The following is a 27303-nucleotide window of genomic DNA, read 5'->3' as shown; positions in this document are numbered from 1 at the left end:
GGATATTAAATATACGACACATCCAGGAGTTTATTGGAGCGCAGACTGATGGCGCAAAGGGTAGGTTTAAATCTCCAACACTTACCTAGATATAAATCCTCTCCTAAAAGGGGCCTGTCCGATGCCTTCTCTACAGAGCTGCTGCTTCTCGCTGCTTGATGATGGCGGCCAGTATTTAAAAAAAAAATAGCAGCAAAATTATTCATCGGCTTCTTTTTTCCCTCTTGTGCCTGTGTGTGAGTGCGCGCGCGTGTGTGCGTGTCTGGGCGCGCGTGTTAGAGCGGGTGTGTGAGCGGGCGAAAGGGCGAGTGTGAGCGTGTGTGTTGTGTGTGCAATTGTTACATGCTTTTTCCTCGCTCCAGCTTTTACCCCAGCAGCGCGATTCCCCTGTTTCTCCTGCTGCTGCTGCTGCTGCTGCTGCTCCCTCTGCTCAGTAGCACGGGCGGCAGAGGGGAGCTGCTGCCTAGACAATATTTTGCTGCTTGTTTTGTCTCTGAATTTGACAAGGACGCAGGGAATCCGCTGCTAAATAATGTTTCTGGTAACTTTCACGTTATTCCCTCCAACCCCTCTTTGGCCCCTGCCCCCGGGGAGGGACTGGTTGTGGTCGTCTTCATCGTTGTTGTTATTATTAGCGATTTCTTTCCTTTATTTTGTTTCATTTCGGCTTTTGATTTATTGAATCCTTTGGATGGAAGGAAAGGGGGGTTAGGGGTGGGCTCAAGGGCTTCCCTATTCAGAGCAACTCCAGTTCTCTCTTGTTTCCTTTTTATCTCTTTTCTTCCTCTGGCCGAAGTGGAGCCTCCGCCTTGCTCCCCAGACCTTAACCTCTTAGCCCCCTTCCTCTTCTCTTGGTTGATAGTTTTTTAACACATATATATTATACATACATATATTTACAACTTTCAAGTCTGTTGTTTTGACTGCTTTTGTTTCTGTCTGCCTAACTCTCGTTTCGGTACTTCACTCTCTTCTGACTTTGTTGTCTGTTTTTTTTTTTTTAATCTCTCTCTCTCTCTCTCTCTCTCTCTCTCTCTCTCTCTCTCTCTCTCTCTCTCTTTCTCTCTCTCCCTCCCTCCCTCCTTGTCCTTCTCTCTTCTTTTTTCTCACTATCTCTCTGCCTTCTTCTCAATCTTCTTCCTTCCCCTTTCCTGACCCGTTTTGACAGTACGATGAGCTTCCCCATTACGGCGGAATGGACGGAGTAGGGGTGCCGGCTTCCATGTACGGAGACCCTCACGCTCCACGGCCGATCCCCCCGGTTCACCACCTGAACCACGGGCCGCCGCTCCACGCCACTCAGCACTACGGAGCCCACGCCCCGCACCCCAATGTCATGCCCGCCAGCATGGGATCCGCTGTCAATGACGCCCTGAAGCGGGACAAGGACGCAATTTATGGGTAAACCCTATCTCCTGGGCCAAGTTTGCTTAATGGCTTGGGGGGTGCGGTGGGTGCTGTTTATATTTGGTGGGGGGCACTTGAGCTAGGAATGGAGAAGGCAAGGGATGGTAATCCTTGTCCCATGGAATGCAAAAGAGAAGGTGGACGTGTTCAGTGAATTAGGTACAATTATCTTTCTCCCTACACAGAATCCCGGTCACCAAGAACTATTCCCCCCTCCCTCTCCTTGTGATTCATGGGTGCTTTAATCTCTAGAAATTTGAGGGAGACTCATCTTAATGCATAACACTCCTGCTGAAAGGTTAAGTTTCTGGTCTTTTGGATGGACCCTCACCAGAGAGGGGCCAAGGAAAAGGGGAAAGTTTCCTGCAAATAAGGCACAACTTTTTTTTTCCTTTTTTTCCTGTTTCCTACGGAGGCTCTGGGAGTCACTAAATTCAGCTGGAGCGAGGAGACGGGTAGCTCCACTTGGCCAGGAAACCTAGATCCACTACCTTAGTTCTCTGCAAATAAAAGGGGCAGACTACTGAACTCGGACTATGAAGTTAAAGGGGCAGGGGCGCTGCTTTGTAAAAAAGGTGTTCTTGGGAGGTGTATGGAGATTTCTTTAAATAACCATTTCTGAGAGTTGAGAGGGATATGGGGGAAGGGATGGGGTGCACTACAGCTGAAGTATAGTAGATATATATTGCCTCTTGGGCTGAATGTAAGTAGGGGAAAGAGGTGGAATGGGGAAATATATTAGGGGCGCAGTTGGTAAACACCAACTTACTCTGAAGCAAGGGACAACCAGCATCCCAGTGGAAAAACGGAGTTAGGCTTTAAGAAGCACAAAGAACAAACACTCTTCCAAAGTTAATACAAGACCATTTTTGTCTGCTATAAATCCAGGGTAAAATATTTCTGTGAGTGGGTCTCTTTCCGTGTTTTTTTTTTACCAATATTTTTATTACCTTTTCTCATCATTTTAACTAAACAGCAAGCAATTGTACTAGGAGGATTGGGGGAAAATACTTCCTTGAAGTCCGTGTGTCTATGTGTAGCTTCGTGTCTTCTTTGATATCTCATGAAAATAGGCCCTTTAAACAGTTTTTGGTTCGACAGTCTTTCCCTTTTAAGGTACAATATTACAGTGGTCAAGAGTTTAGACTTTCTCTGTTAAACGCGAATGGACCTGGATCAGCCCAGCACTACTGTTAATGTGAGGTCCCCGCTTGTTTGATTGGTTTTTTAAAGTTGCTGCTATTTTTATTTCGGGCAAAGTGTCCGCAGGACTTCTCTGACCCTAGATTGTAGGAGTTTAAGCCAGTGGAAGTGGCTAGGGATTCAGCTTTTTTCCCCCACCCCCTTTCTACTTTCGGCATTGGCCCAGCTCACTGACGACACTTTAGGGCTGTGCAGTGCAATGAGTGTTTGTATATGAAACCCCCTCAAAACTTGTTGATTACAGTTCTTCCTCCTTCCCCCTTGCACCCCCATCTCTCTGTGTGTGTGTCTTTGTGTGGTGCTACCCGTTAGGCACCCGTTGTTTCCTCTGTTAGCTCTGGTCTTTGAGAAGTGCGAGCTGGCGACCTGCACTCCCCGGGAACCCGGAGTGGCCGGCGGAGACGTCTGCTCCTCCGACTCCTTCAACGAGGACATCGCAGTCTTCGCAAAACAGGTCTAAACAATCTTGACCTATTCTTCCCCGCTCCCGCAATGGCCCAGACACTTTTGCACCCTCCCTTCTTATGAGTTTTACTTTCAAGGAGGACCGAAAAGGAGAGAAAAAGACAGAAACTCAATCTGGCCCCTACCTCCCCTCCTCTTTTCCATTCCCCTCTCCCTCCTCCCCATCTCAGAGCCTGGAGGCAAATTGGAACTCGAGATAAATGTGGGTGTTTGTTTTTCCCCCCAGCGAGGAATACTAGGGCTCGACCCTTGAATTAAAGTTGACCTACTTCTCATCTGGCGACTGGTTCCCTTCCTTACTAATAGCTTCTTAATCAAGAATTGGGGTAAGGGGGTGTCAGTAGCCCATTGACTGAGAAAGTGGAAGTCCCTCTACCCAGAACTATCCAGGAAAGGTAGGGAGATGAGAAAATAAAATCCCAACAGGATTAAAGGACAGAGAAAGTGAGAAAAATGGCCTCAGGCCTAGGTTGTAGACTGGGGGTTCCTGCTCCCCTCGAATGGCATCTGGGTCAGAGAATTTTTTTTTCCCATCTGATCCTTACCCGTTTGATGGTCTGATTTGTTTCTCATGTTATATCCTATCCTATTCTCTATTACCTACCCTTATTCACCTTTACACATCTTTACAAGCAACCCCCAATTCATTCGGTCACAGTGGTATAAAACGGAGCGGTAATTTATACTTATTTTCCTGCTTCTTATAGGTTCGTGCTGAAAAACCACTTTTTTCCTCGAATCCAGAGTTGGACAATTTGGTAAGGCTCACAATTTTTCTGTTTTTCTGCCCCCCCACCCTAAACTTCCCTTCACTTCCCTTAGCCCCTAGATCCTTATTCTAGCTTCCCACATTCACAATAAAGTCTCCTTTGGATACTTGAGGGCAAGAGGTCGTTGAACATTTTAAAATAAAATTTTAAAAGTTATTCTGCAGAGTCCAGCATTGAAGATCGTGGGGAAGTGACCAGAGAGAAGAGGGAGCAAGACTAGGAGCCAGAAACCGGGAAGGGGGTGGTTTGGAGAGAGAGGGAGCAAGCTGGACGATTAAGAACGGAATCCAACTAGCTTCACTTTCAGAGTGAACGGGGGAGAAGTGTAGCTACTTCCTTTGTATTGCAAAGGCCGCTTGCAGAGCCACGGTCAGCTTAAAGCCTAGGAAGTAACTGCAGAGAGAAGTCGAGCTCTGAGTGAGGGGGAAGGGAGAGCACCTCGCTGGTCAGTTTTAACTGCAATTCTTTTGCTAATTTGGATGATTTCAATATTAAAAGTACTTAAATCTTCTTTCAAAGATGTTAGCTCACCATTCATCTTGAGCATTTCCTTCTTTATCTTGGGAGCTGAAATTGCTTTAGTGTGCAAGCCCCAAAAGCCCGCTCTAGGGTGGGTGTTTTGTTTGTGTGTATGTGTGTGTGCTGGGGGTGGGACAGTGAGGGGGTAGAAAAGAGTGTAGGGCAGAAAAGAGAAAGGATATTGACACCAGGCAGGCCTGAGTAAAATCCTGCTTGCCAGTAGGGGACAACAAAATGAATATGAGAAAAAAAATAAAGTACCTAGCTTAGGTTCAGGTTGATCTGAGTGGCTGAATGAAGCCTGACTAGTGAGTGAGTGAAAATTCATAGCAATGTATTCCTTTCCAGGCATTTTTCTTGTCCATTTGGGCTCTGCCCAGACTCCCTCCAGGCTCTTAGGGACCATCCCTTCAGCCTAGTCCAACCAATTTCCTTAACCACTACCCCCCCCCCCCCCCCCCCCGCCCCATCCACTTTCGTATGCCTAACTCCCATTTTAAAACTTTATTTCAGATGATACAAGCAATTCAAGTACTAAGGTTTCACCTTTTGGAGTTAGAAAAGGTAAGCAAGAAGAGGGTGGAAATATCACAGTCTACCTTGTCATCTCCAATTTTACCCCGTAGTTGAGCTTTGATTTTTAAGAGACATTGGCCAGAGAGATTGGGCCCCAGGGGCATCTCTCTCAGGGTTGATATATTGTAGTCAATGCAAGAAGATAATGGGGGCTGCCCCCAAACCATGCCAGTCTGCTGAGGCCTTTTCTTCAAACTGTCCTTCAGCCAGGTTCTTTATTTGGTAGTCGCGAACATAAGAGAGGTGGATAACATATTTTGTAAATGTATTTTTAATTATTCCTCCCCAGGACATCTCCACTCCCACTCCACGTCCCAAATGCAGGATAATTTTGAAATGCAGTAAACCATTGGTTTAACAGTACACCCAGTCTTTCAGTTTCTCCACTAAATCCAGCCTATTTCCTAACCAGGAAATACATATAGATTCATGTACAGAATTACCTGTCCATAGGTATTTTATAATCTACATATTTTGATCCCAGTTCAAACAACTCTGCTAGAAAGTTACAAGTAGTGCTTTGCGGAGTTATAAATTCTCTAGAGAGATCTTTTAATTAGGTCCGGTGTTTTTGATATTTTGATGTTATCTAATGGGATTTACCTCTTTTAAAATCCCAGTTTGAACCTAGTATTTCTATTTCTATTTCTTTCTTTTGTGTTATAACTTGTTGTTTTGGATAGTCTCTGGAGGATAATATATGCTGCAACAATTTCTCTATTGTTTCCTTAACTTGGACTATTATAACCCTTAATTAGAGTTACTCCTGAGATACTTTACATTGTTGCTCTTTCTTAACATAACCTTGAACTATATTTCTTCTTAAAAACACACATACAACTGAATAAAGCTAACAACAACAGTCATTTAAAAAAAAAAACTTATGATGACCCTCCTTTTTTTACCCAAGGTCCATGAGCTGTGCGATAACTTTTGCCACCGGTACATTAGCTGTTTGAAAGGGAAAATGCCCATTGACTTAGTTATTGATGAGAGAGACGGCAGCTCCAAATCTGACCATGAAGAGCTCTCAGGATCTTCCACAAATCTAGCTGACCATGTAAGTCTCGTTGAACTCTTTGACATTCTGATATTTGAAAAGGCCCCTAGATGGCTTGTATATATTACCTGCTGTAAAGTCCACAGCTCCCTTTCCCCCAACCTTTTTAAAAGAAAACGATCATGCTTCTGTGTATGCACAAGGATTTCGCTGCTTTGGAGGTGTTTTTGTTTGCTTTTTTACTTTCTTGATTCTCTTCCTTCTTCCTTACTTTCTGCACTGCCCTGGATAGGCTGTTTGTAGAGGCAGCAGAGTGATTTGCGATGATAATTTGTCAAGTTTCCTGGATCTGGGCGACTTGGAGTGTTAGCAAATTGTTTGTTTGATGTGGTGGCCGGTGCCTTTTCTGCCTTACCAACCCTATAATCTATGCAGCAGAGGAAGAAAATAGAGGCAAGCAAGCTGGGGAAGATGAGAAGAGAATTTGGGGGGAGGGATGGCGGGCAAAAAGAATTCTTTTTAGAGGAAAGTGAGTGCTGATTTTTTTTTCTTCTCCCATACAGATGACAGAGTTGAGAATTATTGGCATTTTACATGGGGAGGGGGATGAGCTGGGGGGGGGCACTGAAGAGAGTTTTCAGGGCTTTTGCTCTAAAACAACTTATTGTCAGAATATGGACTTATTGCCAAGTGCCTGAAGCATCTTCATAATAAAAGACAGTAACCTTGATGAACCAATTATTAGCAATGTATTCCAGAGAGCTGAAGAGAATTATGATTGGGTAACCATAGGTTAGTGGTTGATTTTAACACTTTAACAGTTGGTGAAGGAGTAGAGTGGGTATAGTAAAGAAGCACTTGTGTTTGTCAGGCAAGGGAAGGAGGTTTCTTTCTATTCTCTGTTTTTTTTTTTTTCATTCTATTTTGGAACAGATCTAGTGAATCTGATGCTTTAAAAAACATATGTAGTGAGACTGGAAATTTGAAAAAGCAATAAGAAGAGAGATTGCAGCTGGTAGTGAAGGAAAGAGTGGCTAGGTTAAAAAAGAGTGGGTGTGAGCTAGAGTTTATTTATAGGAACCCAGCCTTGGGGGTGGGGAGAAGGGTTTTACACAGATTAGATTCAATTGAACTCATAACCTAAATGATACAGTCTAATAATCTAGTGGCTGAAATATTAATTTAACACTTAGTGTGAGCTTAAGCCCTGAAAATCGTTCTTTGAAATAGGAAGATAGTTTATCTCTTCCCTCATTCCCCCTCATTCCTGTGAGTTAAGATTAAGGAGATTTGAATCCAAGAAGAATGAACCTTCTGCAGTTGCCCTCCCATCACTACACCTTTATGAAAAAATTTTAATTGAATTGAATATGAATTTATGTATGTATGAATTCATATATACGAGTTGCACATATGCATACATATATATATATTTATGGGAATTTAGTATCTAATCTTTATACTAGATGGGAGGTAAGACTAAGAACAAGATTATTATTTTTTTTAATCTCTACCTGAGATATTGAGATGGATAAGTTTAGAGACAAATGCACCAGGGTCAAAAGCTTCCTAATCTATTTCTTCTTTTGATAATGGGAGGTTGAGGGAGGCTCTTAGGGACCTATTTTGCATTTTGAGTATATTAAGTGAAATCAAATGGGTTACAGCAGTGACTGAAAGTTTATTTGCTGATCTGCTATATAATTTGTGGATGTGGTCTATGAGGCGTGACACTTGCTTCCAAAATGTGTTTGTTTGTTTTTACTGTTTTGTGACCCAAAATCCATATGCATAGGTATTATTGGAGGAATGGAGATGGAGGGGGGAGACTTATTGGCATCAATTGCAGAATTGGAGAAGTGTATTGGTCCTGTGCTATATAAATCTTTTCTTACTCCTTTAAAAGGGATCCCAACTTGTTGGCTTTATAGTACAGGTTCTTGGCAACAGTTTTTTCAAGAGGCTATGTAGAAATGGAACATGCTTATGTTTATATTGAAGAGATTAGATGGACTAGCCTGTTTAGGATTTCAACTGATGAAAAATACTTAAGCCATTCTGAGAGACTCTATTGTAATATTTAATATTTAACTTAACATGCCACTATGAAGGGACTAGTTTGGCGGTTACTATTTTAATGATTTAACAAACATATTGGCTAAAAAAATAATTTCCTCCTATTGGCTATGATGTTGTCACTCTCATCCCCCCCCAAAAAAAATACAGACATAAATGCAAGCAAACATGACATGATTTATCTCAAATCCATTACCATTTGTCACCTCGTTCTCAAAGAGGTAAACTATAACTTTATCCTCACCACCTCATTATTTGTTTAGAAATGAAACAATAGTCTGAGCCACCATCACTCCATCCCACATGGGAGTGAAACAATGCATCACACCATGATATTTTGCTCAATGCTTCTTGACTTGACTTGACTTAGGATTTGGGGTGATAGGGGTGAACAACCATTTCTAGATTCTCTGAAACCTCCACTTGCTCAATTTGGAAAGTAGTTTCACACAATCTGTACATTTATTGTACTACTTTCTGGGACTCCCCCTTCCACCCTCCCCACTCAGGGGCAAATATTTACTTTCACAGTTCAGGCTTCCCTCCTTCTCCAGGCCTCTCTCCTTTCCCCACCCATCTCCAGCACAAGAAAAACCTTCACTGAGATAGTACCTGAAAAGTAACACCAGTCAGAAAATTCAGCATGCAAATACGTCCGATTTGAATCTCCAGGTTTATTTTTTTTTATTTGCTTTGATATACATATTTAATACATAGCCCCAGGCTGGATCTTATTTGGTGAAAGTTGGTGTTGGGGTGATGAGGAGCCACTTCAGAAGGACAGAGACAGCATGTTGTTTTCCCTATTTTATCTGTTGGTCCACAGTTCTGATCCATTGAGTTTCCTCTTGGTTTTATTTGCACATGAAATACTGAGAGCATTTCGACTTATTGGCTATGAATAATGACAGCTAAAAAGAAATGTAGTTTAATTTGTTGTGTGCCAAGGTTTCTCTTGTGGAGGTGACAGTTTGTGACAGCTGTTTGACACCCCCAAAACACATACACCTCTATCTTATTAAGTGTTATCCAGCTACACTGTGTGCCTGTGTGTGCGTGAGCACGTGCGTGCAGAAGTACATGAGTGTGTGTGTCTGTGTGTTGTGGGAGGTGTGGGGAGAGGGGGCAGCAGAAGAATATTAGGTACTAATACAGCTTTCAATAGTATTCCTGTTACCAGATATTAAAATAGAAATGAATCAAAATAAATGAAAGAAATATAAGAAGGACAAGTGTTACTGGGTGACTTTTAAGAGTGTTTTTTAGATGTTGGGACTGTCCTTTTGTGAACTCGGATGCTACCATGGTAAACTGCCTGACTCCATAATTTTATATAGAAACTTATCTCTGCAGAAGTAATATAGGTGCACTGAAGTAGGCAGATTCATAGTTTTCCTTGGGGTAATGAATATATTTAATTTATCTTATTGAAAACTAGCATAATAAGCATAAAGGGGCAAGGGAATTTGGATATCAAACAGTATCCATTCGAGTCACTGGAAATTCACAATTTTGGTTATCACTCCATTATGTTTAGTAAATATAATAACACATAATTATCATTTGCATTTTTAACACTGTAATTATTTTTTAAGTGTTCAAAGGTATTAGCCGCAGGTAGGAAACAGGCAATTATAAGCATACTCTGGCTAAACCGGAACATTAGGGGAGAAAAGATAAAGGGGAAAGAAAAAAAGAACTGGACTCCAGCTGCACTTCATGTCAATTTTCCCAGTCATTCATATTTATCATATTTACAATAAACATGTCAAAAAATCAATTTTTAAAAAATAGATTCTACTTGAAAACTCTCTTTGCTATTGAATACCTATGACTTTTTTCAGTCTGTAATATTTCAGAAAACCTGAAGATATTTTCATTTTATTTTGCACATAGCTTTTGCCTGTTGACAAATGAAATATAGTGATTTCTTCCCTGAGCCAAGTTCAGAGCTTCCTTGATATTAGTGTAGCTGTATATAATTTTCAAAATTAATAGGTAAAAGCCACTATATTTTGATATGTAAGAGAAAAAACATCCCATCAGTTAGCTGCAAGTGCCTTAATTGATTACCGATTTGATTTAAATATTAGTATAATAATTCATGTTAGCATTTATATTTTGAGAAAATCATATGTTAGTGTCTTTATATATAATATTTCTGAATATATGGCAAGTTTTAGTTATTTCCATGAGGCTTTTCAAATTGCTGTGGGTCTAGACATGACTAACATCTTTCCAAGATGAAAGTCCATATAAACTTTATCTGAGCTGGTATATACAAGCAAGGGCCCTGAGATAAAATTCTGCTGAAAACTCTGTGGGGAATAAAATTATTTAGGTATCCTGTCGCTTTGTTGAATATCAAAGGGGAAGATGAATATGTGTTAAGATTTTAAAATGCCGCTAACATTTTCACTTACCAAACATTTTCTTAGGTTCCATTATAAATTAGATTTGATGAGGTGCTATAGTCAGTTTAGGAGAACTTCAGCAGTGTTCCACCTATGGGCCAACACATGGGGGATGCCTCAGTATATGTTTAGGGAGGTAAGGGAGGACACTTAAAGATCTGATAGTCAATAGCTTTCATGTCAATTTCCTGTCAGGTATAATTACACTATTTAAATCATTAAAGGTTATGAGGTTGAGGGCTTTTTTAAAATGTAATTGTGATCAGATGACCTAAGACAAAGTTTCACTTGACGACAGCTAGTTGGACATTGTTTAAAAACTGTTTTTTATTAGTTCATTTTGTTCTTTTTATTCAATTGATTATTCTGTGGAAAGTTAAAAAAAAATCTGTGCACTCTCTAATATATAGCGTAATACAAGTTTTCTATCCCCTGAAGGAACATTTCTATTAAATGATTAAATGAAAGGGCTATTCGCAGATTATGCTGACTTTATAGTAGTTGGTGGCTTATTGACAATGTCTCACTTATTTCTTCTAAACTTTGATTTAGGGTGGAGATAAACAAATGAGAGAAGATCCAAGAAATATTTATAATCTTAAGGAAAATTTCACATTTTTGAAGTCTCCAATATTCTTCCTAGAACTCAGAGTTATGAGAGAGGGAAATTTTCAATCTTTTTTTTAACCTGACAGAGAATATTTGCCAATACTTTGTGGAAACAAACACTTCAAAATTTGAAGTCTCCAATGTTAATCTTAATTATTTTTTCCCTCCTTTTATTTGTGTAATGCCAAGAGGAACAAAAGACATCAGCTCACAGAAAATTTGTCCGAAGTTCAACTTTGTTTAGATATTATGCCTCCTTGCCTTTTATTATAAACAGATATATCAAGTTAAATCAGAGTTTCCATGCTCCATTTGCCTATTGGAAATATCTTCCCGTGTGTTTACTATTGCTGTTTACCAAGCAGACCTTGAAAATCTATATACTGAATAACTTCATTCAATTTTTCAAAGGCATATAAAATTTTGGTTTGATGTAATATATTATGGCATAACTATGGAGTCTAGAGGGAAAAAGTGCATCTTAACATTTGTTATTAAGAAAAGTTTTGCATCCATAAGATGTAAGATGAGTTTCCAAATATATTAGAGAGGGCTTGTGGCATACACATATCAGTTTCTTTTTTCTAAACAAGGATGCCACATTTTAGTTTTTCAGTTTTTCATTTACCCAAAAGCCTTGGACATTTTGACCCATTGTCCTCTGGAAATAAAAGAGAGATGAGAAGTGTTAAATAGTTTAAACAAGAGGATATCTGTGAATAACTAGGACTTAATTAGTATTATATGATAGCAAACACACCTGAGAACATCTCTTCCACAGTAATGTTTTAATAGTTTAAAATACTTAAAGTTTTCAACAGATTTGCAGCATCGGCAAAAGACAGGCACATCAGATTTGCTTCATCTGCCTAGAGACTCTTGTCCTCTCCATGCTCTTTTCTAGATTTAGCAAAATTCAATGATCGTGCTAAATCAATTTTTTTTTAACTTTCAAGGGAGAAAACACTGGCAAAATTGTGTTTCCTCAGGAAGACTGTGTGTGTAAATGAGAAACAGTGGATAGCAGCAGAGTGATCTCCTGTGGCCCTGTGACTACAAGCTTTTCCCATATTGTCTCCTGCTTTTATATTAATTACAACTTGCATTATCAGCTGTGAGTCTGTAGCCCAGCAAATAGAAAATACTGCCCCTTGAGACTTAGCTTCTTGTATCTATTTTCCATCTCTTTCTATTGTGCTCCACTCAGTATTCACTGCTTTTCTCCTGGTAACACTGCTCTTTAAGGCAATTATGTAAGAGTAAGGAGAGTACCATATTTGACTCCCAATTATGAAAACCACTGGGAATAGAAACACGTACTCCTGGCTTTGTGTATCTTCACAATATAAGGTTATGCTTACTGATGAACTACCGGATACATACTCATACTCATTTACATATGTGTGTACATAAATCATGCATGTGATGCTACATGTACACAACACAGTGTATAGTAATATTATTGTTATAATTCACATGTTATAATTCACATTGAATGTGATTACTTTTCCCTTTAATCTTCAATGTATACATACACGAATTGTAGAGACATCTATATCCATCTCTGTGAGCACAGTAATCTATGTAATGTAAGCAAATTGGTGTATCATCTATCAAGAGCAATACTGTTAGGAACTACATTTCTGTATGTCAGTTTTGTTTCAGGAACCACAAAACTTCTGCATATCATTGGGCAGAAAGCCAGGAAGTTGTTCTTGAGGGATGTAAACTTAGGAAAAAGAAAAAAAAAGGAGTTGAGATAGACACAGATATTTCAACCCAAGAATGAATGGTATTGGGGTAATAGGACGTGCTTTGTCTGTTCATATTGTTTATAGTCTTTATACCACTGAGGAGAAGCTTAATTTATCGGATCTTCAAATATCTGTCTCTCTGTATGATTGCATCACTGTCTATAGCTAGAGGGAACAACTTATGGTCTAAGCATGAGCTTTGAAGACGTAACATCTCTAGAGAGCCACAGGTTCAATTTTTTAGGAGTGACTTGCTCTTCATTCTTTCAAAGTGGGTAAAAATCATAAGATTTAGTGTTTGAGAGTCTCTGAAACTTGCCCTTAGGACACTCTTAAAGTATTTTATGGATACCAAACACTTTAGGATACTTTATAGAACTGGGTTGGGTGTTGGCTGTTTCATTGTTGGTCTTGAACAGAAGAGGAAGAAGAAGAAAAGAGGGAACATAGGTTGCTTTCGTGAGCTTCGAAAAATATGGGAACTGACTGAAAATGTAAGACAACTGGAAGTTCAACTCATCTCTAGGACTTATCCTGTTTGAAAGTCATATTGACTCATGTAGACTTTTTTTTTCCTGTTTCTTTCTCATAACTAAACATTGCCAAATTGTTTTCCCCAAGAAAACTGTCTCAAGAAATCTGATGAGCTCTAAATCAATGCCGTCTTTCTTTCTGCAATATGGTCTTCCAACATAGGTCAAAACTCAGCTCTGACTGGTAGAGACAAAGAAGTGTTTTCCATGGTGGAAAGTCCTCAATAATCCATTCCAAACCAACCCAGAAGATTGCAATGACTATGTTTGAAAGAATACAGAATTGTGATTAGATGACATTTGCCTCTAAATGTAGCTGAGGTGTTAGTGGTTAATTATTGTCATTTTCATTGGGGTAAGATGCTTTTGCTAGCAGCTCACTTAATCAAAGAGCCTAAAGTACTTAGCATCATTTGCTGTGTACATTAAAAAAAAAATAGCCTAGGTGAACATGTTGCAGTTATTACATTTTCTAAAAGGAAGATTCTAAGCCCGATGTCGTTGCAGGGCTAAACTCATGCCAGGCTATTGTTTCTTTCCTCTTTTCATGTAATTCTTCCAGTTCTTTATCTGATTACCATCCGGCAAACAGCTGACTCTAAGAGGCTGCAGAGGGCTGAAGAGCCCCTGTCTGCAGTTTGCCTTCAGCTTGAAGCTATTTGAGTGGTTTCCTAACTCCGAGATTAAAAAGAAGAGCTCATAGGCACAACTTTGTCTTAATCTAGGCAGTGGAGAAACTTGTTTTGGTTTCCATTTCATTTCCTTCAGTTGTTTCATTCCCTTACCTTCCTTTTAATGTATAAGTGTATGATTTATACTATATCCATATAATGTGAACATTCAAGACATTTCTGCCTTATGGTTTCCTTTGTTCTCATTTCTGCCTGTTGTTACTTGGTGATGGTAATGGGATTCTTTTTCATATAGCTATTATTACCCGTAAAGCTTTTGGGTTAGTTTAATGAATCAAAAAAAAATCTCATGTTAATTCCCAAACTATTCTTTCCCAGTATTTTGTTTTGTTTTTGTCTGTTTGTCTTCCCAGTCTTTGACAGTTCTTCAAAGAGAAAATAAGCTTGTTAGGGTTTTTTTTTATAAGAAGATATTATGTCTAGGCTTGCAAGAGAACTTTTTAGTTCTGTACTTTACATTGCTGATTTGATGTGGAAACCAAACCTTGTCTAGTTTTTTTTTTTTAAATCAAATGGATGAACTATATATAGTAGCAGTTTGGTGAGATTACTTTCAGATGGCTCCAAATATTTACATACGGTGTATAAATAGCATGTGTATGCTTGCCTGAAGCTTTATTGATTGATTTATGTAGGGATGGGCATCATTTCCTAAGGCTGGCATTATTGTTGGGATTCTCTTTTGGGAGCTGCTGAAGGGATGTTTCTGAAAGTTGCAGCCAAGTGCTTAATTTAGGTTGTCGTATACAGGTGACAAGTTGTGCAGGTCCAGCCTAAGGCTGATCTGTTTCATGTGTTCTTACTCTCCTTTTCTGCCAGAGGAAATTCCATCTCTTGCCTGCCTTCATGTGGTGCTGATAAAGCCTTTCCTGTACATTAGAATTCCTGTTTTCCTTTAAGCAACAGCAGGGTATTGGGAATGATCAGGAAAGGGGAGGAGGACCAGGAGGAGAATACACTCACCAAAAGCAGCACTGAGCTATGACTATTTTCTTTACTTTTCCCCTTTAGATGAGTAAGTCATTCTCCCTTCTATAAAACTAGTGGGCAGTGAGCTAAAATTGACTGGCTAGCTAGTACATGGAGAAGTGTATATTCTTGCTATTTTCCTACTCTCGGTCTTGTATATTCTCATTTCATTATACCTTAGCTATATTAATGCTGAAAGAAACTAATGTCACAATACATATATGTGAATATATGTATGTTTTTTGTGTATACATATATATGTATATATGTGTATATATATGTGTGTACACATATATACACACATATACATGCATATAATATCACCTGATCATATTCCTTAATAGTTCTTATAAGCTCACTTTTATAGGGGATTACATCTAAGAGGTGTATTGTATGATATAGTTCACAGTTAATTTCTCAGGAAATCATTCTTTAAAGAGTTGCTGATTTTTTTTTCCTTTTCCAGCATTGTAGTTTGGGATTCTCCGAAACATTTCAGAATGATAAAATTCTTAGAATAAGAATCCTATGAGGAAATATGATCAACTTTCTAGAAGCTGGGTCCCTTAGTTAATACCTTAAGGGAAATATAAATTAATCCTTCTAAGCAATTCTTTTTTTCCCCTCTATTTTTCTGTGTACCTATTGAAGATATATAGTGCAAATGTGGCATCAATATAATACCAATTTTGCAAATATTAATGTGTTTCTGTCTCTCTCTCTTTCCCTCTCTCTCTCTCTTTTTCCCCCCCGCCCCAACCTTGCTCCCTTTCCTACTCTTTGCTCCTTGGGTCCTCATTTATGACTGGAATGAAAACTGTGGGGAAAAAAATTCCTTGGCATCCTGATACCAGAACCCTTCATCTTGGAGAGACCATGATGATGCAACCTCAACACACTCAGCAGGCACCCCAGGGCCCTCCAGTGGGGGCCATGCTTCCCAGAGTGGAGACAACAGCAGTGAGCAAGGTAAAAGGTCAAACATTTTCCTTGTGCAAAGTAGGCATGACTAAAATAACTTTAACATTTTATGATATCAGTACATCTACCTTAGTGTAAACACAAAGTGGCAGTCAGGAAAGTTTAATCAGCCTTAATTTAGGGAGACAGTATTTCCTTTTCTTAACCTACTTTACTTTTAAAAAATAAAAATTCAAAGTGAAATTTTTTGACCTTACATTGCAGAAACAATTGATTAGTTCTGCCAATTTTTTTTAAATAAATTTGGTTTCCTATAATTATTTTTATGTGGTGTAAGTAAATAGAATAAGAGACCCATTTTCTAGCTGTGATGCAGTAATTTGTATTATACTGTAAACAGTGAACTTAGCTTGTAATATCAAGTATAAAAGGCTTCTTTAACATAAGTAATTAAGCCCATAAGTCATAAAAGAGGCAAAAAAAGAATCTATTCTTATTTGTTTTTGAAGTGTTCACAACTTCTTTCTATGGAATCCAGTATGTAGGACGTTAATTTAGAAATTCCTACAAATTGCGTGACCCAATTTACGTTTCATTGACCCTAAGTGGTTGGGATAATGACTGTAGCTCCAAACCCTAAAAGCCAAGGCAACCAATGGTGAGGGAGGATGACAAAGTCTAATTTAGAATAGATATAACTGTTGCAAATTCACCAAGCAGATATAGAGCAACTGTCTCTTGGTAGGGATGACTCTTCCATGGGTAAAGTGGTAATTTAAAGGAAGATTCATTATTGAATGTGGGCCAGGAGAGTATATAGATTTAACTTTTAAATATTTTACACTAGATGGTGTCTTATCTTCTAGGTTTATTTCATTTCTATTATGACTGTGTTTATAGCCCCAATATTTAAGCATTAGATAGGCTTCTGAATAGAGGACAGGTTAATAGCTTGAGCTGTCATCTCCTGTGTGTGCCAGTCTAAGTGGGGTTAGGAAGGGATGCTTTCACTTCTTCATGCTCTGGAGTAAGCTTTTGGACCACTGTTGTCCTGGGAGAATCCTAGTGCTTGGAAAAGTCTCCTTTTTCAAGAGCTATTCGCTTGTAAATGGCTTAAAAGATGTTCAAAATTTAAATAGACTTTTTAAGTAGCATAGACCTAAAATAGAGAAGAGTATCTTAGGTAGTAAATTGTGAAACATATTAATGTTTTTAGTAGATGGCATCCACATTGATTGTAATGTGTCTGAGGGAGAGCTAAACTATACGGTGTATTGATCCATAAGTCTAACTGACTATCTGCCACCAAGCACTTACCAACTTGATTATGAGTCAGAACCATGTGTGCATAGCAATGCACTTTTAACTAGTTCAATTTTATTATTACCCTCCACTCCTTTGCCCTCTCATTCTAAAATAAAAGCTATTTGCAGAGCTAGAAAGGGTTAAATGTATCTATTAATTAAATACAACACCCTAAACATTCTACAAAAGAGGGAAAAAGGAGAAGCTGATTTAATGGTCTAATGAGGCCATCTTCCAGAGACTTGTTTTGTGTGCGGCTTGCTTTGACCTTTCGCTTTGCTCAGGAGCCCAGCGCTTCATTTTTCACATTCTTGCAATTACGTTAACGCTTCAAGCATTTCTGACTCCAAGTCAGCTAGCAACACCAGGCATAACTCAACACTGTGAGTTTTTCTCCTCTCTGTAGATTCATTAACAGGTCACCAAGGTCCCAACTGAAATTTAAAACTGACTGGTTCTGTTGGGTTAGTTGAATTATGGCAAAGGAGATAGCAGGAAGGGGGCTGAAACAAGAGGAGGAGAGAGAGAGAAGACCCTAGGGTTTGGGGCAGAGAATACTTGTGTAAACCCCTAAGGTATATAGCTTTATCATTCCAACCATTTATTTTTTTGGCAGGGAAAATAGAAGACTTGAACATGTTCTAGGTGACTGTTTCCCTTATTTGGGGATAACACATTCTGGGGAAAGAAAAACTAGAAGCTTTGTGTAGTGGTACCAACTTATTCAATGCTGATGGACTTGATTCCTATAGGATTTTGTTCCTTTTAATCATATCTTGGTGGGATTAAAAATGGATACGGTAGCTTATATGCATAAGAACTAGGGCATTAATAATCTTTACTATACTGCAGTTTAAAGAAACAGTGTCACCATTAGAAATAGAATCTCGTTTGACATAGGGAATTTTGTACCTGGCTTACCACATTAATTGTCCCATACTTGGTAGTGCTACTAGACATCAGAAAGTAGCCACAGTAAATAATGTCGTTTAGGGTTGTTTTTAGAGCTGACTTTGTATAGTTTCTTTGTTTTGTTTTGGTGGTGGTGGTGGGGTGTGTGTGTGTGTGTGTGTGTGTGTGTGTGTGTGTGTGTGTAGATCATATTTGATTATATATTGCAGTGGAAATGTCTGAAATAGTGGTCTTTACAATAGTTTGCTATTTTGGCCCCCAGAATTGTCCAAGGTAGCTTTCTGTGGGAAAGATTAATTATCTGCTTCAGGGCAAAGTCAACAGAGATATTGACTGAAATCACATGCGTTTATCCTAGGTTAAATCTTAGGGTTGATGCATAATGCAAAACTTAGGTTGGGAGCTTTTGCCCCTTTGTATTAAACATTATAGTGTATGACTTTGCAAAGCTTACTTTTGTAGTCCAGAAAATAATTTTCTTGGTTATTCAAAATTTATTAGCACAGCAGGCATATGGGAATCTGCAAAATGATTCAGTTTCAAAACAAATTATGATAAACAGGAAAAAATAGGAATGAATTGTACTAAATACAATGTTTTCATACACATTTTAAATTAAACTTTAATAGCCATATGTTATAAAACAATACATGCATTTATGTTGCTGTATTATTCTTTTGAATATTTTTACTATATTGATTGCATCCTTATCTCTCATTTGTAACCTCAAAAAACCTCATTTTATGACCTGATAGTGAAAGAGCTATGGTTACACAGGTGAAAGGTCATCTTTCCCCACCCCCACCCAACCCCCAGACTCCATGCTCTTACAACAAACCGAAAGGAAAAAAAGAAAAAAAGCTCACATTTTCAAAACAAGGGAAAAAAGAAGAAACTTTATAGCATGTAAAGTCCCAGTGGAAGTGCATCATTTTAAGAACCACCCCATTCCTAACAGCAAACTATACGGATTACAAACCAGACTTTCCATGTATAGTGACTTGTCTCGCTTAAAGTAGGTTTAGGAAGGCAATTTATTCTTATTAGCTACTTAGAATGTGGAAGGAAATCTAGCTCTTCAGGGATAGAACTGGACTTCTGAACACATTTTCTAGGCCCTGGGAAGTCACTTTTCCTCTTTGTCTCTGGTTCCCTACCAGTAAAATTGGGTTGTTAATACTCGAGGACTCTATTTCAGCATCAGCTCCTTTATATATCATTGGTTGTTTTGACTGAGCAAGGACTTTGAAGCAGGCCTCTTGTTCACAGAGTACTATGAGAGACTTGGATGAAAGGCACGATATATGTACAAAGTATTATTATTATTATTGATGTGTATGGGTAACCCCCATTAACGTTGATGGGAGTTATGCATGTGAATTGGCAGGAGAATAGACCCCTCAGTGTTTAGAGCACATGAAATTTACATTTTTTCCCCTGCTGTAATTGAGATGTTGACAAATTGGAGAATATTGATGAGCCTTTGTTTTAAGTATTTTGTGCCAAGTTTGTTTTATTTTTCCTGGTTTGAACAATGGTGTGGGTTCAGCAGCAATGAATAAAAAGGGTAGAGTAAAGATAACTTTGTATTTCAATATTTTGATGTGCCAATATGAAATAAATTGTCTTAGGCAAATGGAATATGCTGTTTTAATCGTTAGCTATGCATGAAAGAAAAATTGATGTTGACATCTTTGCTGTAAAATCGTTGTAATGGGGCCTTCCTTACAATTCATTTTTGTAAAATTCATTTTGTACATTTTGCAGCAATTGAACAATCCCTGCACTGTGAATAGGCAGGATTCCCAGAAATACCGAGACAGTTGGCCCAGTAACTGCTGAGCTCACACTGCACGCCACACGCACATTAACCATACTGTTGCCAGATCCAGTTTAGCCTCAATACATTAACATTTAAGCACCCACCCATCTCTTTCCTTTCAGTATACAGTATTATATGAGCCAGCACATCCCTCCCCCCACCACCACCCATTGTCACCCCACAACAACCATTTATGGATCCATCTATCACCCAGTCAATGGGGCAAGAAATTTGTAGTAAATCTTTTATATATTTATTTGTTATACAGTTTTCTTGTCATTATATTGTTGAAATCTTCAAATGCTCCTCACTTTATGGAATTTAAGACTGAGAGGTGAGTGAGTTTCTAAAATATTCTAAAATATATCTTAGCTCTTTCAATTCAAGTTCTATAGATAAAAAAGAAATTAGTTTTTTTTTTCCTTTCCTCTGAAAACATGCTGGTTATTAAAAAACCACTTACTATGTGCCCTGAATATGTTCTAGTGGGATTTCTTATTCATCCTAAGAAAACTCTGTCAATGGAATGTTTTCATAGTGGTGGGAATCTCTTTAAAATAACCCTAAATACAATATGACAGATGCCATCTGGCATAATCTTTTGCTAGTTGCTTTTAACTTTTATTTTTCCTACAGCGAGGTTCATCCAAAGCTGGTCACTTACTGTAATGATAGAGTAAATTTTTTTTTCTTCTACCTATTCTTATTTGCACCAAAATGATTAGCCAAGAAAATAAGTGAACAATAATGCAGAAGCTACTGGGACATGGAATACTGGTATTTGCCTTTTATTCCACCCCCCACCCCCACCCCACACCTTTCTTCATATAAAATAGGTAAGAGTCTCTTCCTTTCTCCTCTAGACAGACCACCAAATATTTTCTGGTTGTCCTCTGGGAAAATCATAGTCATAGCTGTTAGAAGTCAAATAAAACACTGATAATTAAATGCTCTAAGAACAAGCAAGTATCTAAATGCTTTCTGGAGCTGTTGCTAATTTTGACTAATTTTTTCCTGTTTTCATTAACTTAGTTGAAAAATCTAGTGATGGAATCTCTGGGTTTTTTTTTTAAACTTAGTCATGTAAAGGGATGTCTCCTGATGCCAGTTAGAGTTTAATTTAGAGTAGTAATTAAACTTGAATACTGCCTCATAAACAAAAGATAAACAATAAACCAGCCACGTTCCCTGCTGTTTCATAGCTTTCTTTCCCAGATGTTTTAGCCTGATAATTTTTACACAGTGAACTACCTAGTATGGAGTTTTGTGGACAGAGGTCAAAGATGAGTTATTTGAAATAGGTTTTTGGGGGGTGGTTTCCTTTTTTAACCAAAGAACCTATTGGCCTTTCCATCATTTAGATTAAAAAATTCTGCAACACTTTCTGAAAGATACTTTTAATTGATTTTGTAAGCAAGTCCACTTTCTTAAAGCAGATGTGCTCCTTAAACTCGTCCATTCACTCTTTATAGATGTATTTTATTTTTTTTTTGTCCTTCAGAATTACTTTGATAATAAATTTCCTTTTAAGGGGGTAGTAGTGGGAAAAGGAGCACATTTTTCTTTAAGAATTCCATTGATACTAAGAAGCTAAAAAATAAAAATAAAAAGAGGTGGACAGTAATTTTTTTTTTACCCTTTTAAGATCTTTTTCTTAAGTTCCCTCCATTTGTCCCCTCCACAACTTCCATTTTTGTGTATGTGTTGTTTTTAATGTGCTCTTCTTTGACTACTAGGCATCTTGTGTCCATTTCTGGACCTTTCCCCCTGTCAGACATGATCTTTCTAATTGTCAGGTACTAGTAGGCCGTTCAAATGCAGAAGCCATGTTATTTTCACTGGGTGGGGTAATTACTGAAAGCTGAGAATAGCTGCACTAAAGACAGAGGGATACTTTCATGATCCCATTAGCATAAGAGTGGGTAAATTATTCATGCCAAGTGAGGATTCTATGGGGAAAAGTATAGTTAATGCACATAGTTTTTAAATGTATCCCTTTCTGCTCTGAGACTAAATTCTTGTTGGATTCAGTTCTCAGACGTTTACGGGAAAGCTCTAGTGGCGTGTTAGATGCCGTTCATCTCTCTGTGTTTGCGGCACTCTCAATAGAGACCATCTGGCAAAGATCCAAAAGGTGATTAAACAAAATGATTAGCTCTTGTTGCTGTGTTACATGTCCAATACTCTGGATTAAAAAACATGACCGGCGACAGTCAGCTAGCATCCTTCCTCTCCCCACCCAATTCCCCCTCCCATTCCCCGTATAAGAATTCAGATGGTCCACAAATGTCTATGCCATCTTTGTGTCCTTATGGCCCATAATCATGAACAGGTTGTGTGAATGGTTCTTTCTGTAGCACTGTCTGTTCCCAGCAGCATAGAAGCATTTCATATTAATTGGGTCAGTCTAATGTTCATATTGACATGGGGAAGAATTACTAAAATTTATTCTTATAGCAGACAATGAAGATGTGTGTGTGCATGCACGCACGCGTGTGTGCTTTCTGCCATGAGGGAAGAGGGATCTGACAACTGGCTTGTGCAACTGATTAATTTTCCTTGAAACTGGAGAAAATCAAAGCATGAAAAAAAAAAAAAACAACTGTCATTCTTTGAAAACAGTGCACCACCCTTTAAAACCAAACAGAATGGTTTGGGGGTGGGGGTGGAAGGTTAAGGAGGTTGGGTATATGAGTGGAAATGAGATCTAGTTTTAATACCATAATCAAGGATGAATTTACAGGGCCATTCAGAAGAGTACTCCCTTCCCATAAACAAGCTGATAATCACAGGGAATCTAACTCCCAATTAGCTCTTCCTTCCTTCACACAGATCAGGGGCTACATCCTCCTTAGGTTCTGATATGTTGCTATTTAGGCAGGCCTTTTTATGCCTTATTTCAATTTTGAAAGTTGGGAATTAGTCGTTTTTATTGTGAAGATATCCATTTAATAAGCAAGGTAATATGTTTTTCAGCCAATCACTTCACGATTGAGTTAAGGTAAAAATGCCAAGATCTGTGAATAGGGGACAGATGTATCTTATCTTTGGGGGGTTGTACCAAATGCCAAATAGTAGTGTAAATTCAATAGAAACCAGACATCATGAGGAAATGATTGAAGAAATATTGAGATTAAATCTGTGAGTGGAATACATATATGCATACATTTATTTTACAACAGTATAATTAATTGCTATCATTCTGGACTTTGCATAAAGCCTTAACTGAGTTTTAGCAAGGGACAGCTTAATGACCTAAGTTAAATGCATCCAAACTATAAAAGAAATATTACTTATTGATGGTTATTCATAGAATGAGTTGACCTTCATTAAGTACTAGGGAAAATATTTTAAGACTGATATTACACAGTAGATTTATCTGAAGGGAAATGTCAAGAAGAGAGAAAGAATAAAGGAAAAAAAGATAAAAATACTATTTCAAATGTTTCAAAGAAAAAAAATCACCAGTCCTGTCAGCTATTCTTAGGATAGAAGGTGAAAGCAATAGGTAAGAGATACAGATGCACCCCTACTACACAGGGAGGGGAAGTGGGGCTCCCCTTGATTCAGTGCAGTATGGCAGATGAAAGGGACTTGCATAGCCTTGGGGGTCTTAAGGCTATTATAGGGCAACTCATGCTCTCTTATCATGCTGATTTTTCAATTGATTTTTGGCTGTACAGTACTTGTTGAAGCTCTCTAGAGCGTCAAGCACAGCTTTATGATACTATACATTGTAATACATGTTCTATTTTTTGCCCTCATTATCTTTACTTTGCCTAGTAACAATAGTTCCCAGTTACCCTATGCTATGAGTTATCACCACCACCCCTTCTTCATCCTGTCCATTACCCTATCTTCTCAATTCCTCCTCCCCTCTTCAACCAAAAAAAGTTTCTAGGAATTCATATCATTTTGGTGAAAAGTAGATTAACGACTATTTTTATTCCTCTCTATATTAGAAAACTTTTGCTTTCAATTTTGTTTTTTTAAATGTGTTTATATCAAAGCAGGTAATAATGTAAATAATTTAACTTAGAAGTCTATTTCACCCATCAAATTTACCTCTCAATTTCCTTTAGCTATGCAATAGTCTTCCCATGATGATGAGAGAAAACTGATATGAAACTTAAAGTGTGGCATTTAAAATGTTTTTACGTTCTGGAAATGTTTCTTCCCCCCCCCCCCCACTTTCTTGGTAAGACTATTCTTTGCTTAGAGTTTAAGTTGTAAACATACATTTACAACTTGACAAAGCTGTTAACTCTTTACATAGAGTTTTGTTGGAAAGTCCAGTTTTAGGCATGTGAGATAAAAATAAATTGATTTATTGTGAGCTGGCCACAAAATTTTATTTTCTCTTTTTAAAGCGGGTTAATGAATTTAAAATTAAAGTAGTCTGAGAAAGTCTATATACCTCTACATATATTGAGTGTGTATTTTTGAGTCAGACTTCTTATAAGGAACTTCAAGAGATTATTTAAATACTGAAATTTTATGGTATAAAATATTTCTCTAAATATAATAAAATATGCAATTAGATAGATTCAAACATTTCTTGGTTATTCAATAGTTTTTAATGACAGTGCTATTAGTTATGATGCAAGCTAACATATGTGTGCATATATATATTTATAATAGGTGCCTTCTTAAATTATATACATAGCTTAGAAGGTTGGTAATGGTACATACATTTTTGGCATAAAATATCTTAAATATGAATGTAATGGAGAAACTAATAAGAAAAAAACCCTTAAAGTATTAAATTGTTTACATGATGAACTAAACATTCTTTTAGCCCATGCTCCATAGTTAGGATGATATCGACTTTGACAGTATATGCAGGTAAAATAACCTGAAATTTTCTATTATGGAGTGTTATAGTGGAAAGTGAATTGGACCAGGAGCCAGGAGAGATCTGGGTTTAATTTCCTGCTCTAGCACTAGTTAGGTGTTTGAATTTGAGTAAGCCACTTGACTTCTCTGGGCCTTAGTCTTTGGCAATGTAAAATGAGGGTGTTGGATCAGATCACATCTAAGATCTCTTTAATTTCTAATAATCTATGAATGTTACTGTCCAGGAGGCATAGTATCATACTTTTTGTTGCTGATTTTCCATACATGTATTCCAATTAGTTGTATTTTACTTTTAAACATATATATTTATGATAAGCAATGCAAGGAAAACCTCATTCTATAGTCCTGTAACAGATTCTGCTCCTCTCTGCTTGTATGTAGGACCATTGGCAGTTTCCTTATTCTGACTGAGTTTTAGGTTCCTTCTCTGTCAAATGAGAGTTGGACCAGATTATCTCTTAGGTCCCTTCCAGCTCTAGGATTCTATGTTTGCATTCCTGTGCCTTATGGTTCTCTTGTGTTTGTGTACTTTATTTAAAAAAAAAGTATTCATTTTCTTTCTCAGATTTCCAAGGCTAGTTATAACATATAATGACTTAGTGTTTCAGCATTTTTGTTTCAGGCATAGATATCAGTGTTATTATGTCATTTTGGGAAGTGAATGGCTGCAATGTCCCTTGTTTCATAGCTTTGGCCCTTGTTATCTAAAGGTAGTAGGAGCTGGCAAGTCAGGTTAAAGTCACTAAAAGTGGTAGGATTAACATCATCACACTATCCTGTTTATTGTATATAAGGTCTGGTGCACGTTTTTTAATGCAGTTAACTCTCTGTTACCCCTTATTCAAGCAATTATAAATCTCTCTTTCTCAGCTTTCCAATTCTTCAGCTAAGTATAATGATAACTGATGTTCATTAGGAAGACCCCAAAATGAGATTGCGAGATCCTGAAGTGTCTTTTGCATCATCGAAGAATGATTCAATCATCTTCAGGATAGTTTCAGTGTTAATTATTGTGTTCCATTTGTTTGAAAATTCATAATTTATATAAGGTGTACATATCTTCACTCCATTGACCAGAATAAGTGATTAAATAAAATTCTCTATTCTTTTACCATACTAGATGACAGATATTTTGTTATAGGAGCAAAATGATGCATCCATTTTTCACACTTGAAGATTTTTAGGGAAACAAAGAGCATGCAAAGAAATTTATAAAATGTATTTACTAGTATTGGTTCACCAATCCCTCTTTTTAAATACCACCTCCAAAAAATAAATAAAATATTAAGCTCTGTTGTATACTCAATAGAATCTATGAAGGAAAGTAAATAAATATTATGTGCTACAAGGAATAATGAAAGCTCCTTGAGAATTCTTTAAAGATAGACCTTCATCCCTCTAGATTTAGATGTTTGAGGTGTATCCTTGCCAGGAGGCAGGGGGATGGATTACTTGACTTCTCAAGGTCCCTTCTACACCTATGATTCTTCTTATAAAAGGTCTTCCTATTAAAAGCCAAAAGCAGATTCTCCATTAAATCCTCAGTGGCCAAAAGACCAGAGTACAGTCGGAAAGTACTGTCTATTAAAGAAAGTGGATATTCTTTTGAATAAAGGGTATGGTAGTTCAATTTTCCATAAATTTTGTACAGACTAGAATTTGCCACAGATTGAATAAGTAGAAATTCCCATTAAAACTATAGCAAGGTTATATTTTCTCAAGTAGTTGTGTGAACCAGAAGAAATATGAACACCACATTTACACCTTTTCAATACTAGATAAAATCAGATAACCGGAACATTTTCAGATAACTTCTGAGCATGAAAGTATCCTGTTGGTGTTTAACAAAGCTGAATCAAAATAGTAGTTTATGTGATTTCTATTTATGTAGCCTCTGGGGCTTATACACATAGATACTTTTTGTAAATTTAAAATTCTGTGATACTTCTGCAAATATTTGCAACCATCAATATTTAGCTAATAATATGGCAATACGCTGAATCAATAGGAGTGAGAAAAGACATGCCATAATGATGCTTGACTGAGTTGGAAAAGACCTTAAAAGTCATCTAGAAGTACCTCTTCCTTTGGTAGATGAGGAAACTGAGTCTGAGAGAGGTTAAGTAAGTTGTCCTAGGTAACAGTTAATAACCAGCAAGCAAATACTGGCAAAGTCCATTCCAAAACTTTAGATACTCTAGCGATTGTGTGAATATGACCAATTTTTAGTTGTGCAAAAAAAGTAATTTTTAGCCCACAGTCTTGTTCTGAGAAAAGTGCTTTGTAAATTGTAAAGTGCTATATAAATGTAAGCTATTATTTAACTGTTAATAGTCATCTTTAGGAAAACACAAATTTGGGTGAAATAATGTTTCAGACAACACTTAAATCCGTTTGGAAAAGTATTACAAATGTGTTTTCAGACATTACAGCAGATTTTGGTCACAATATATTAACAAAATTATTGAGACATGGCGTTGGTCAAGCCAAGTTTATGCA

The 27303-nt window shown here is 37.7% G+C and overlaps 1 protein-coding gene across 9 annotated transcripts in view; it reads left to right on the top strand.

Moving 5' to 3' along the window:
• The window catches only part of MEIS2 (Meis homeobox 2), a 227559-nt gene that overhangs the window by 878 nt on the left and 199378 nt on the right, over positions 1–27303 (top strand). For 4 of the 9 annotated variants that reach the window (XM_036735843.1, XM_036735845.1, XM_036735841.1 and 1 more), the window contains exons 1-7: positions 1–60; positions 1169–1401; positions 2923–3064; positions 3783–3833; positions 4878–4928; positions 5851–6000; positions 15842–15956. The exon at positions 1–60 is cut by the window's left edge. In XM_036735843.1, coding sequence (XP_036591738.1) covers positions 49–60; positions 1169–1401; positions 2923–3064; positions 3783–3833; positions 4878–4928; positions 5851–6000; positions 15842–15956 — 754 coding nt within the window. In that variant the 5' untranslated portion in view covers positions 1–48. Of the gene's footprint in view, positions 61–378; positions 542–1168; positions 1402–2922; positions 3065–3782; positions 3834–4877; positions 4929–5850; positions 6001–15841; positions 15957–27303 lie in introns of those variants that run through there. The other 5 variants (XM_036735842.1, XM_036735840.1, XM_036735844.1 and 2 more) reach the window with 3 other exon arrangements.

Source organism: Trichosurus vulpecula, chromosome 8 (assembly GCF_011100635.1).
Source record: "Trichosurus vulpecula isolate mTriVul1 chromosome 8, mTriVul1.pri, whole genome shotgun sequence".
Taxonomy (NCBI): domain Eukaryota; kingdom Metazoa; phylum Chordata; class Mammalia; order Diprotodontia; family Phalangeridae; genus Trichosurus; species Trichosurus vulpecula.
The sequence above is the reverse complement of the archived record's forward strand: the minus strand, read 5'-3'. Positions and strand labels throughout refer to the sequence as shown.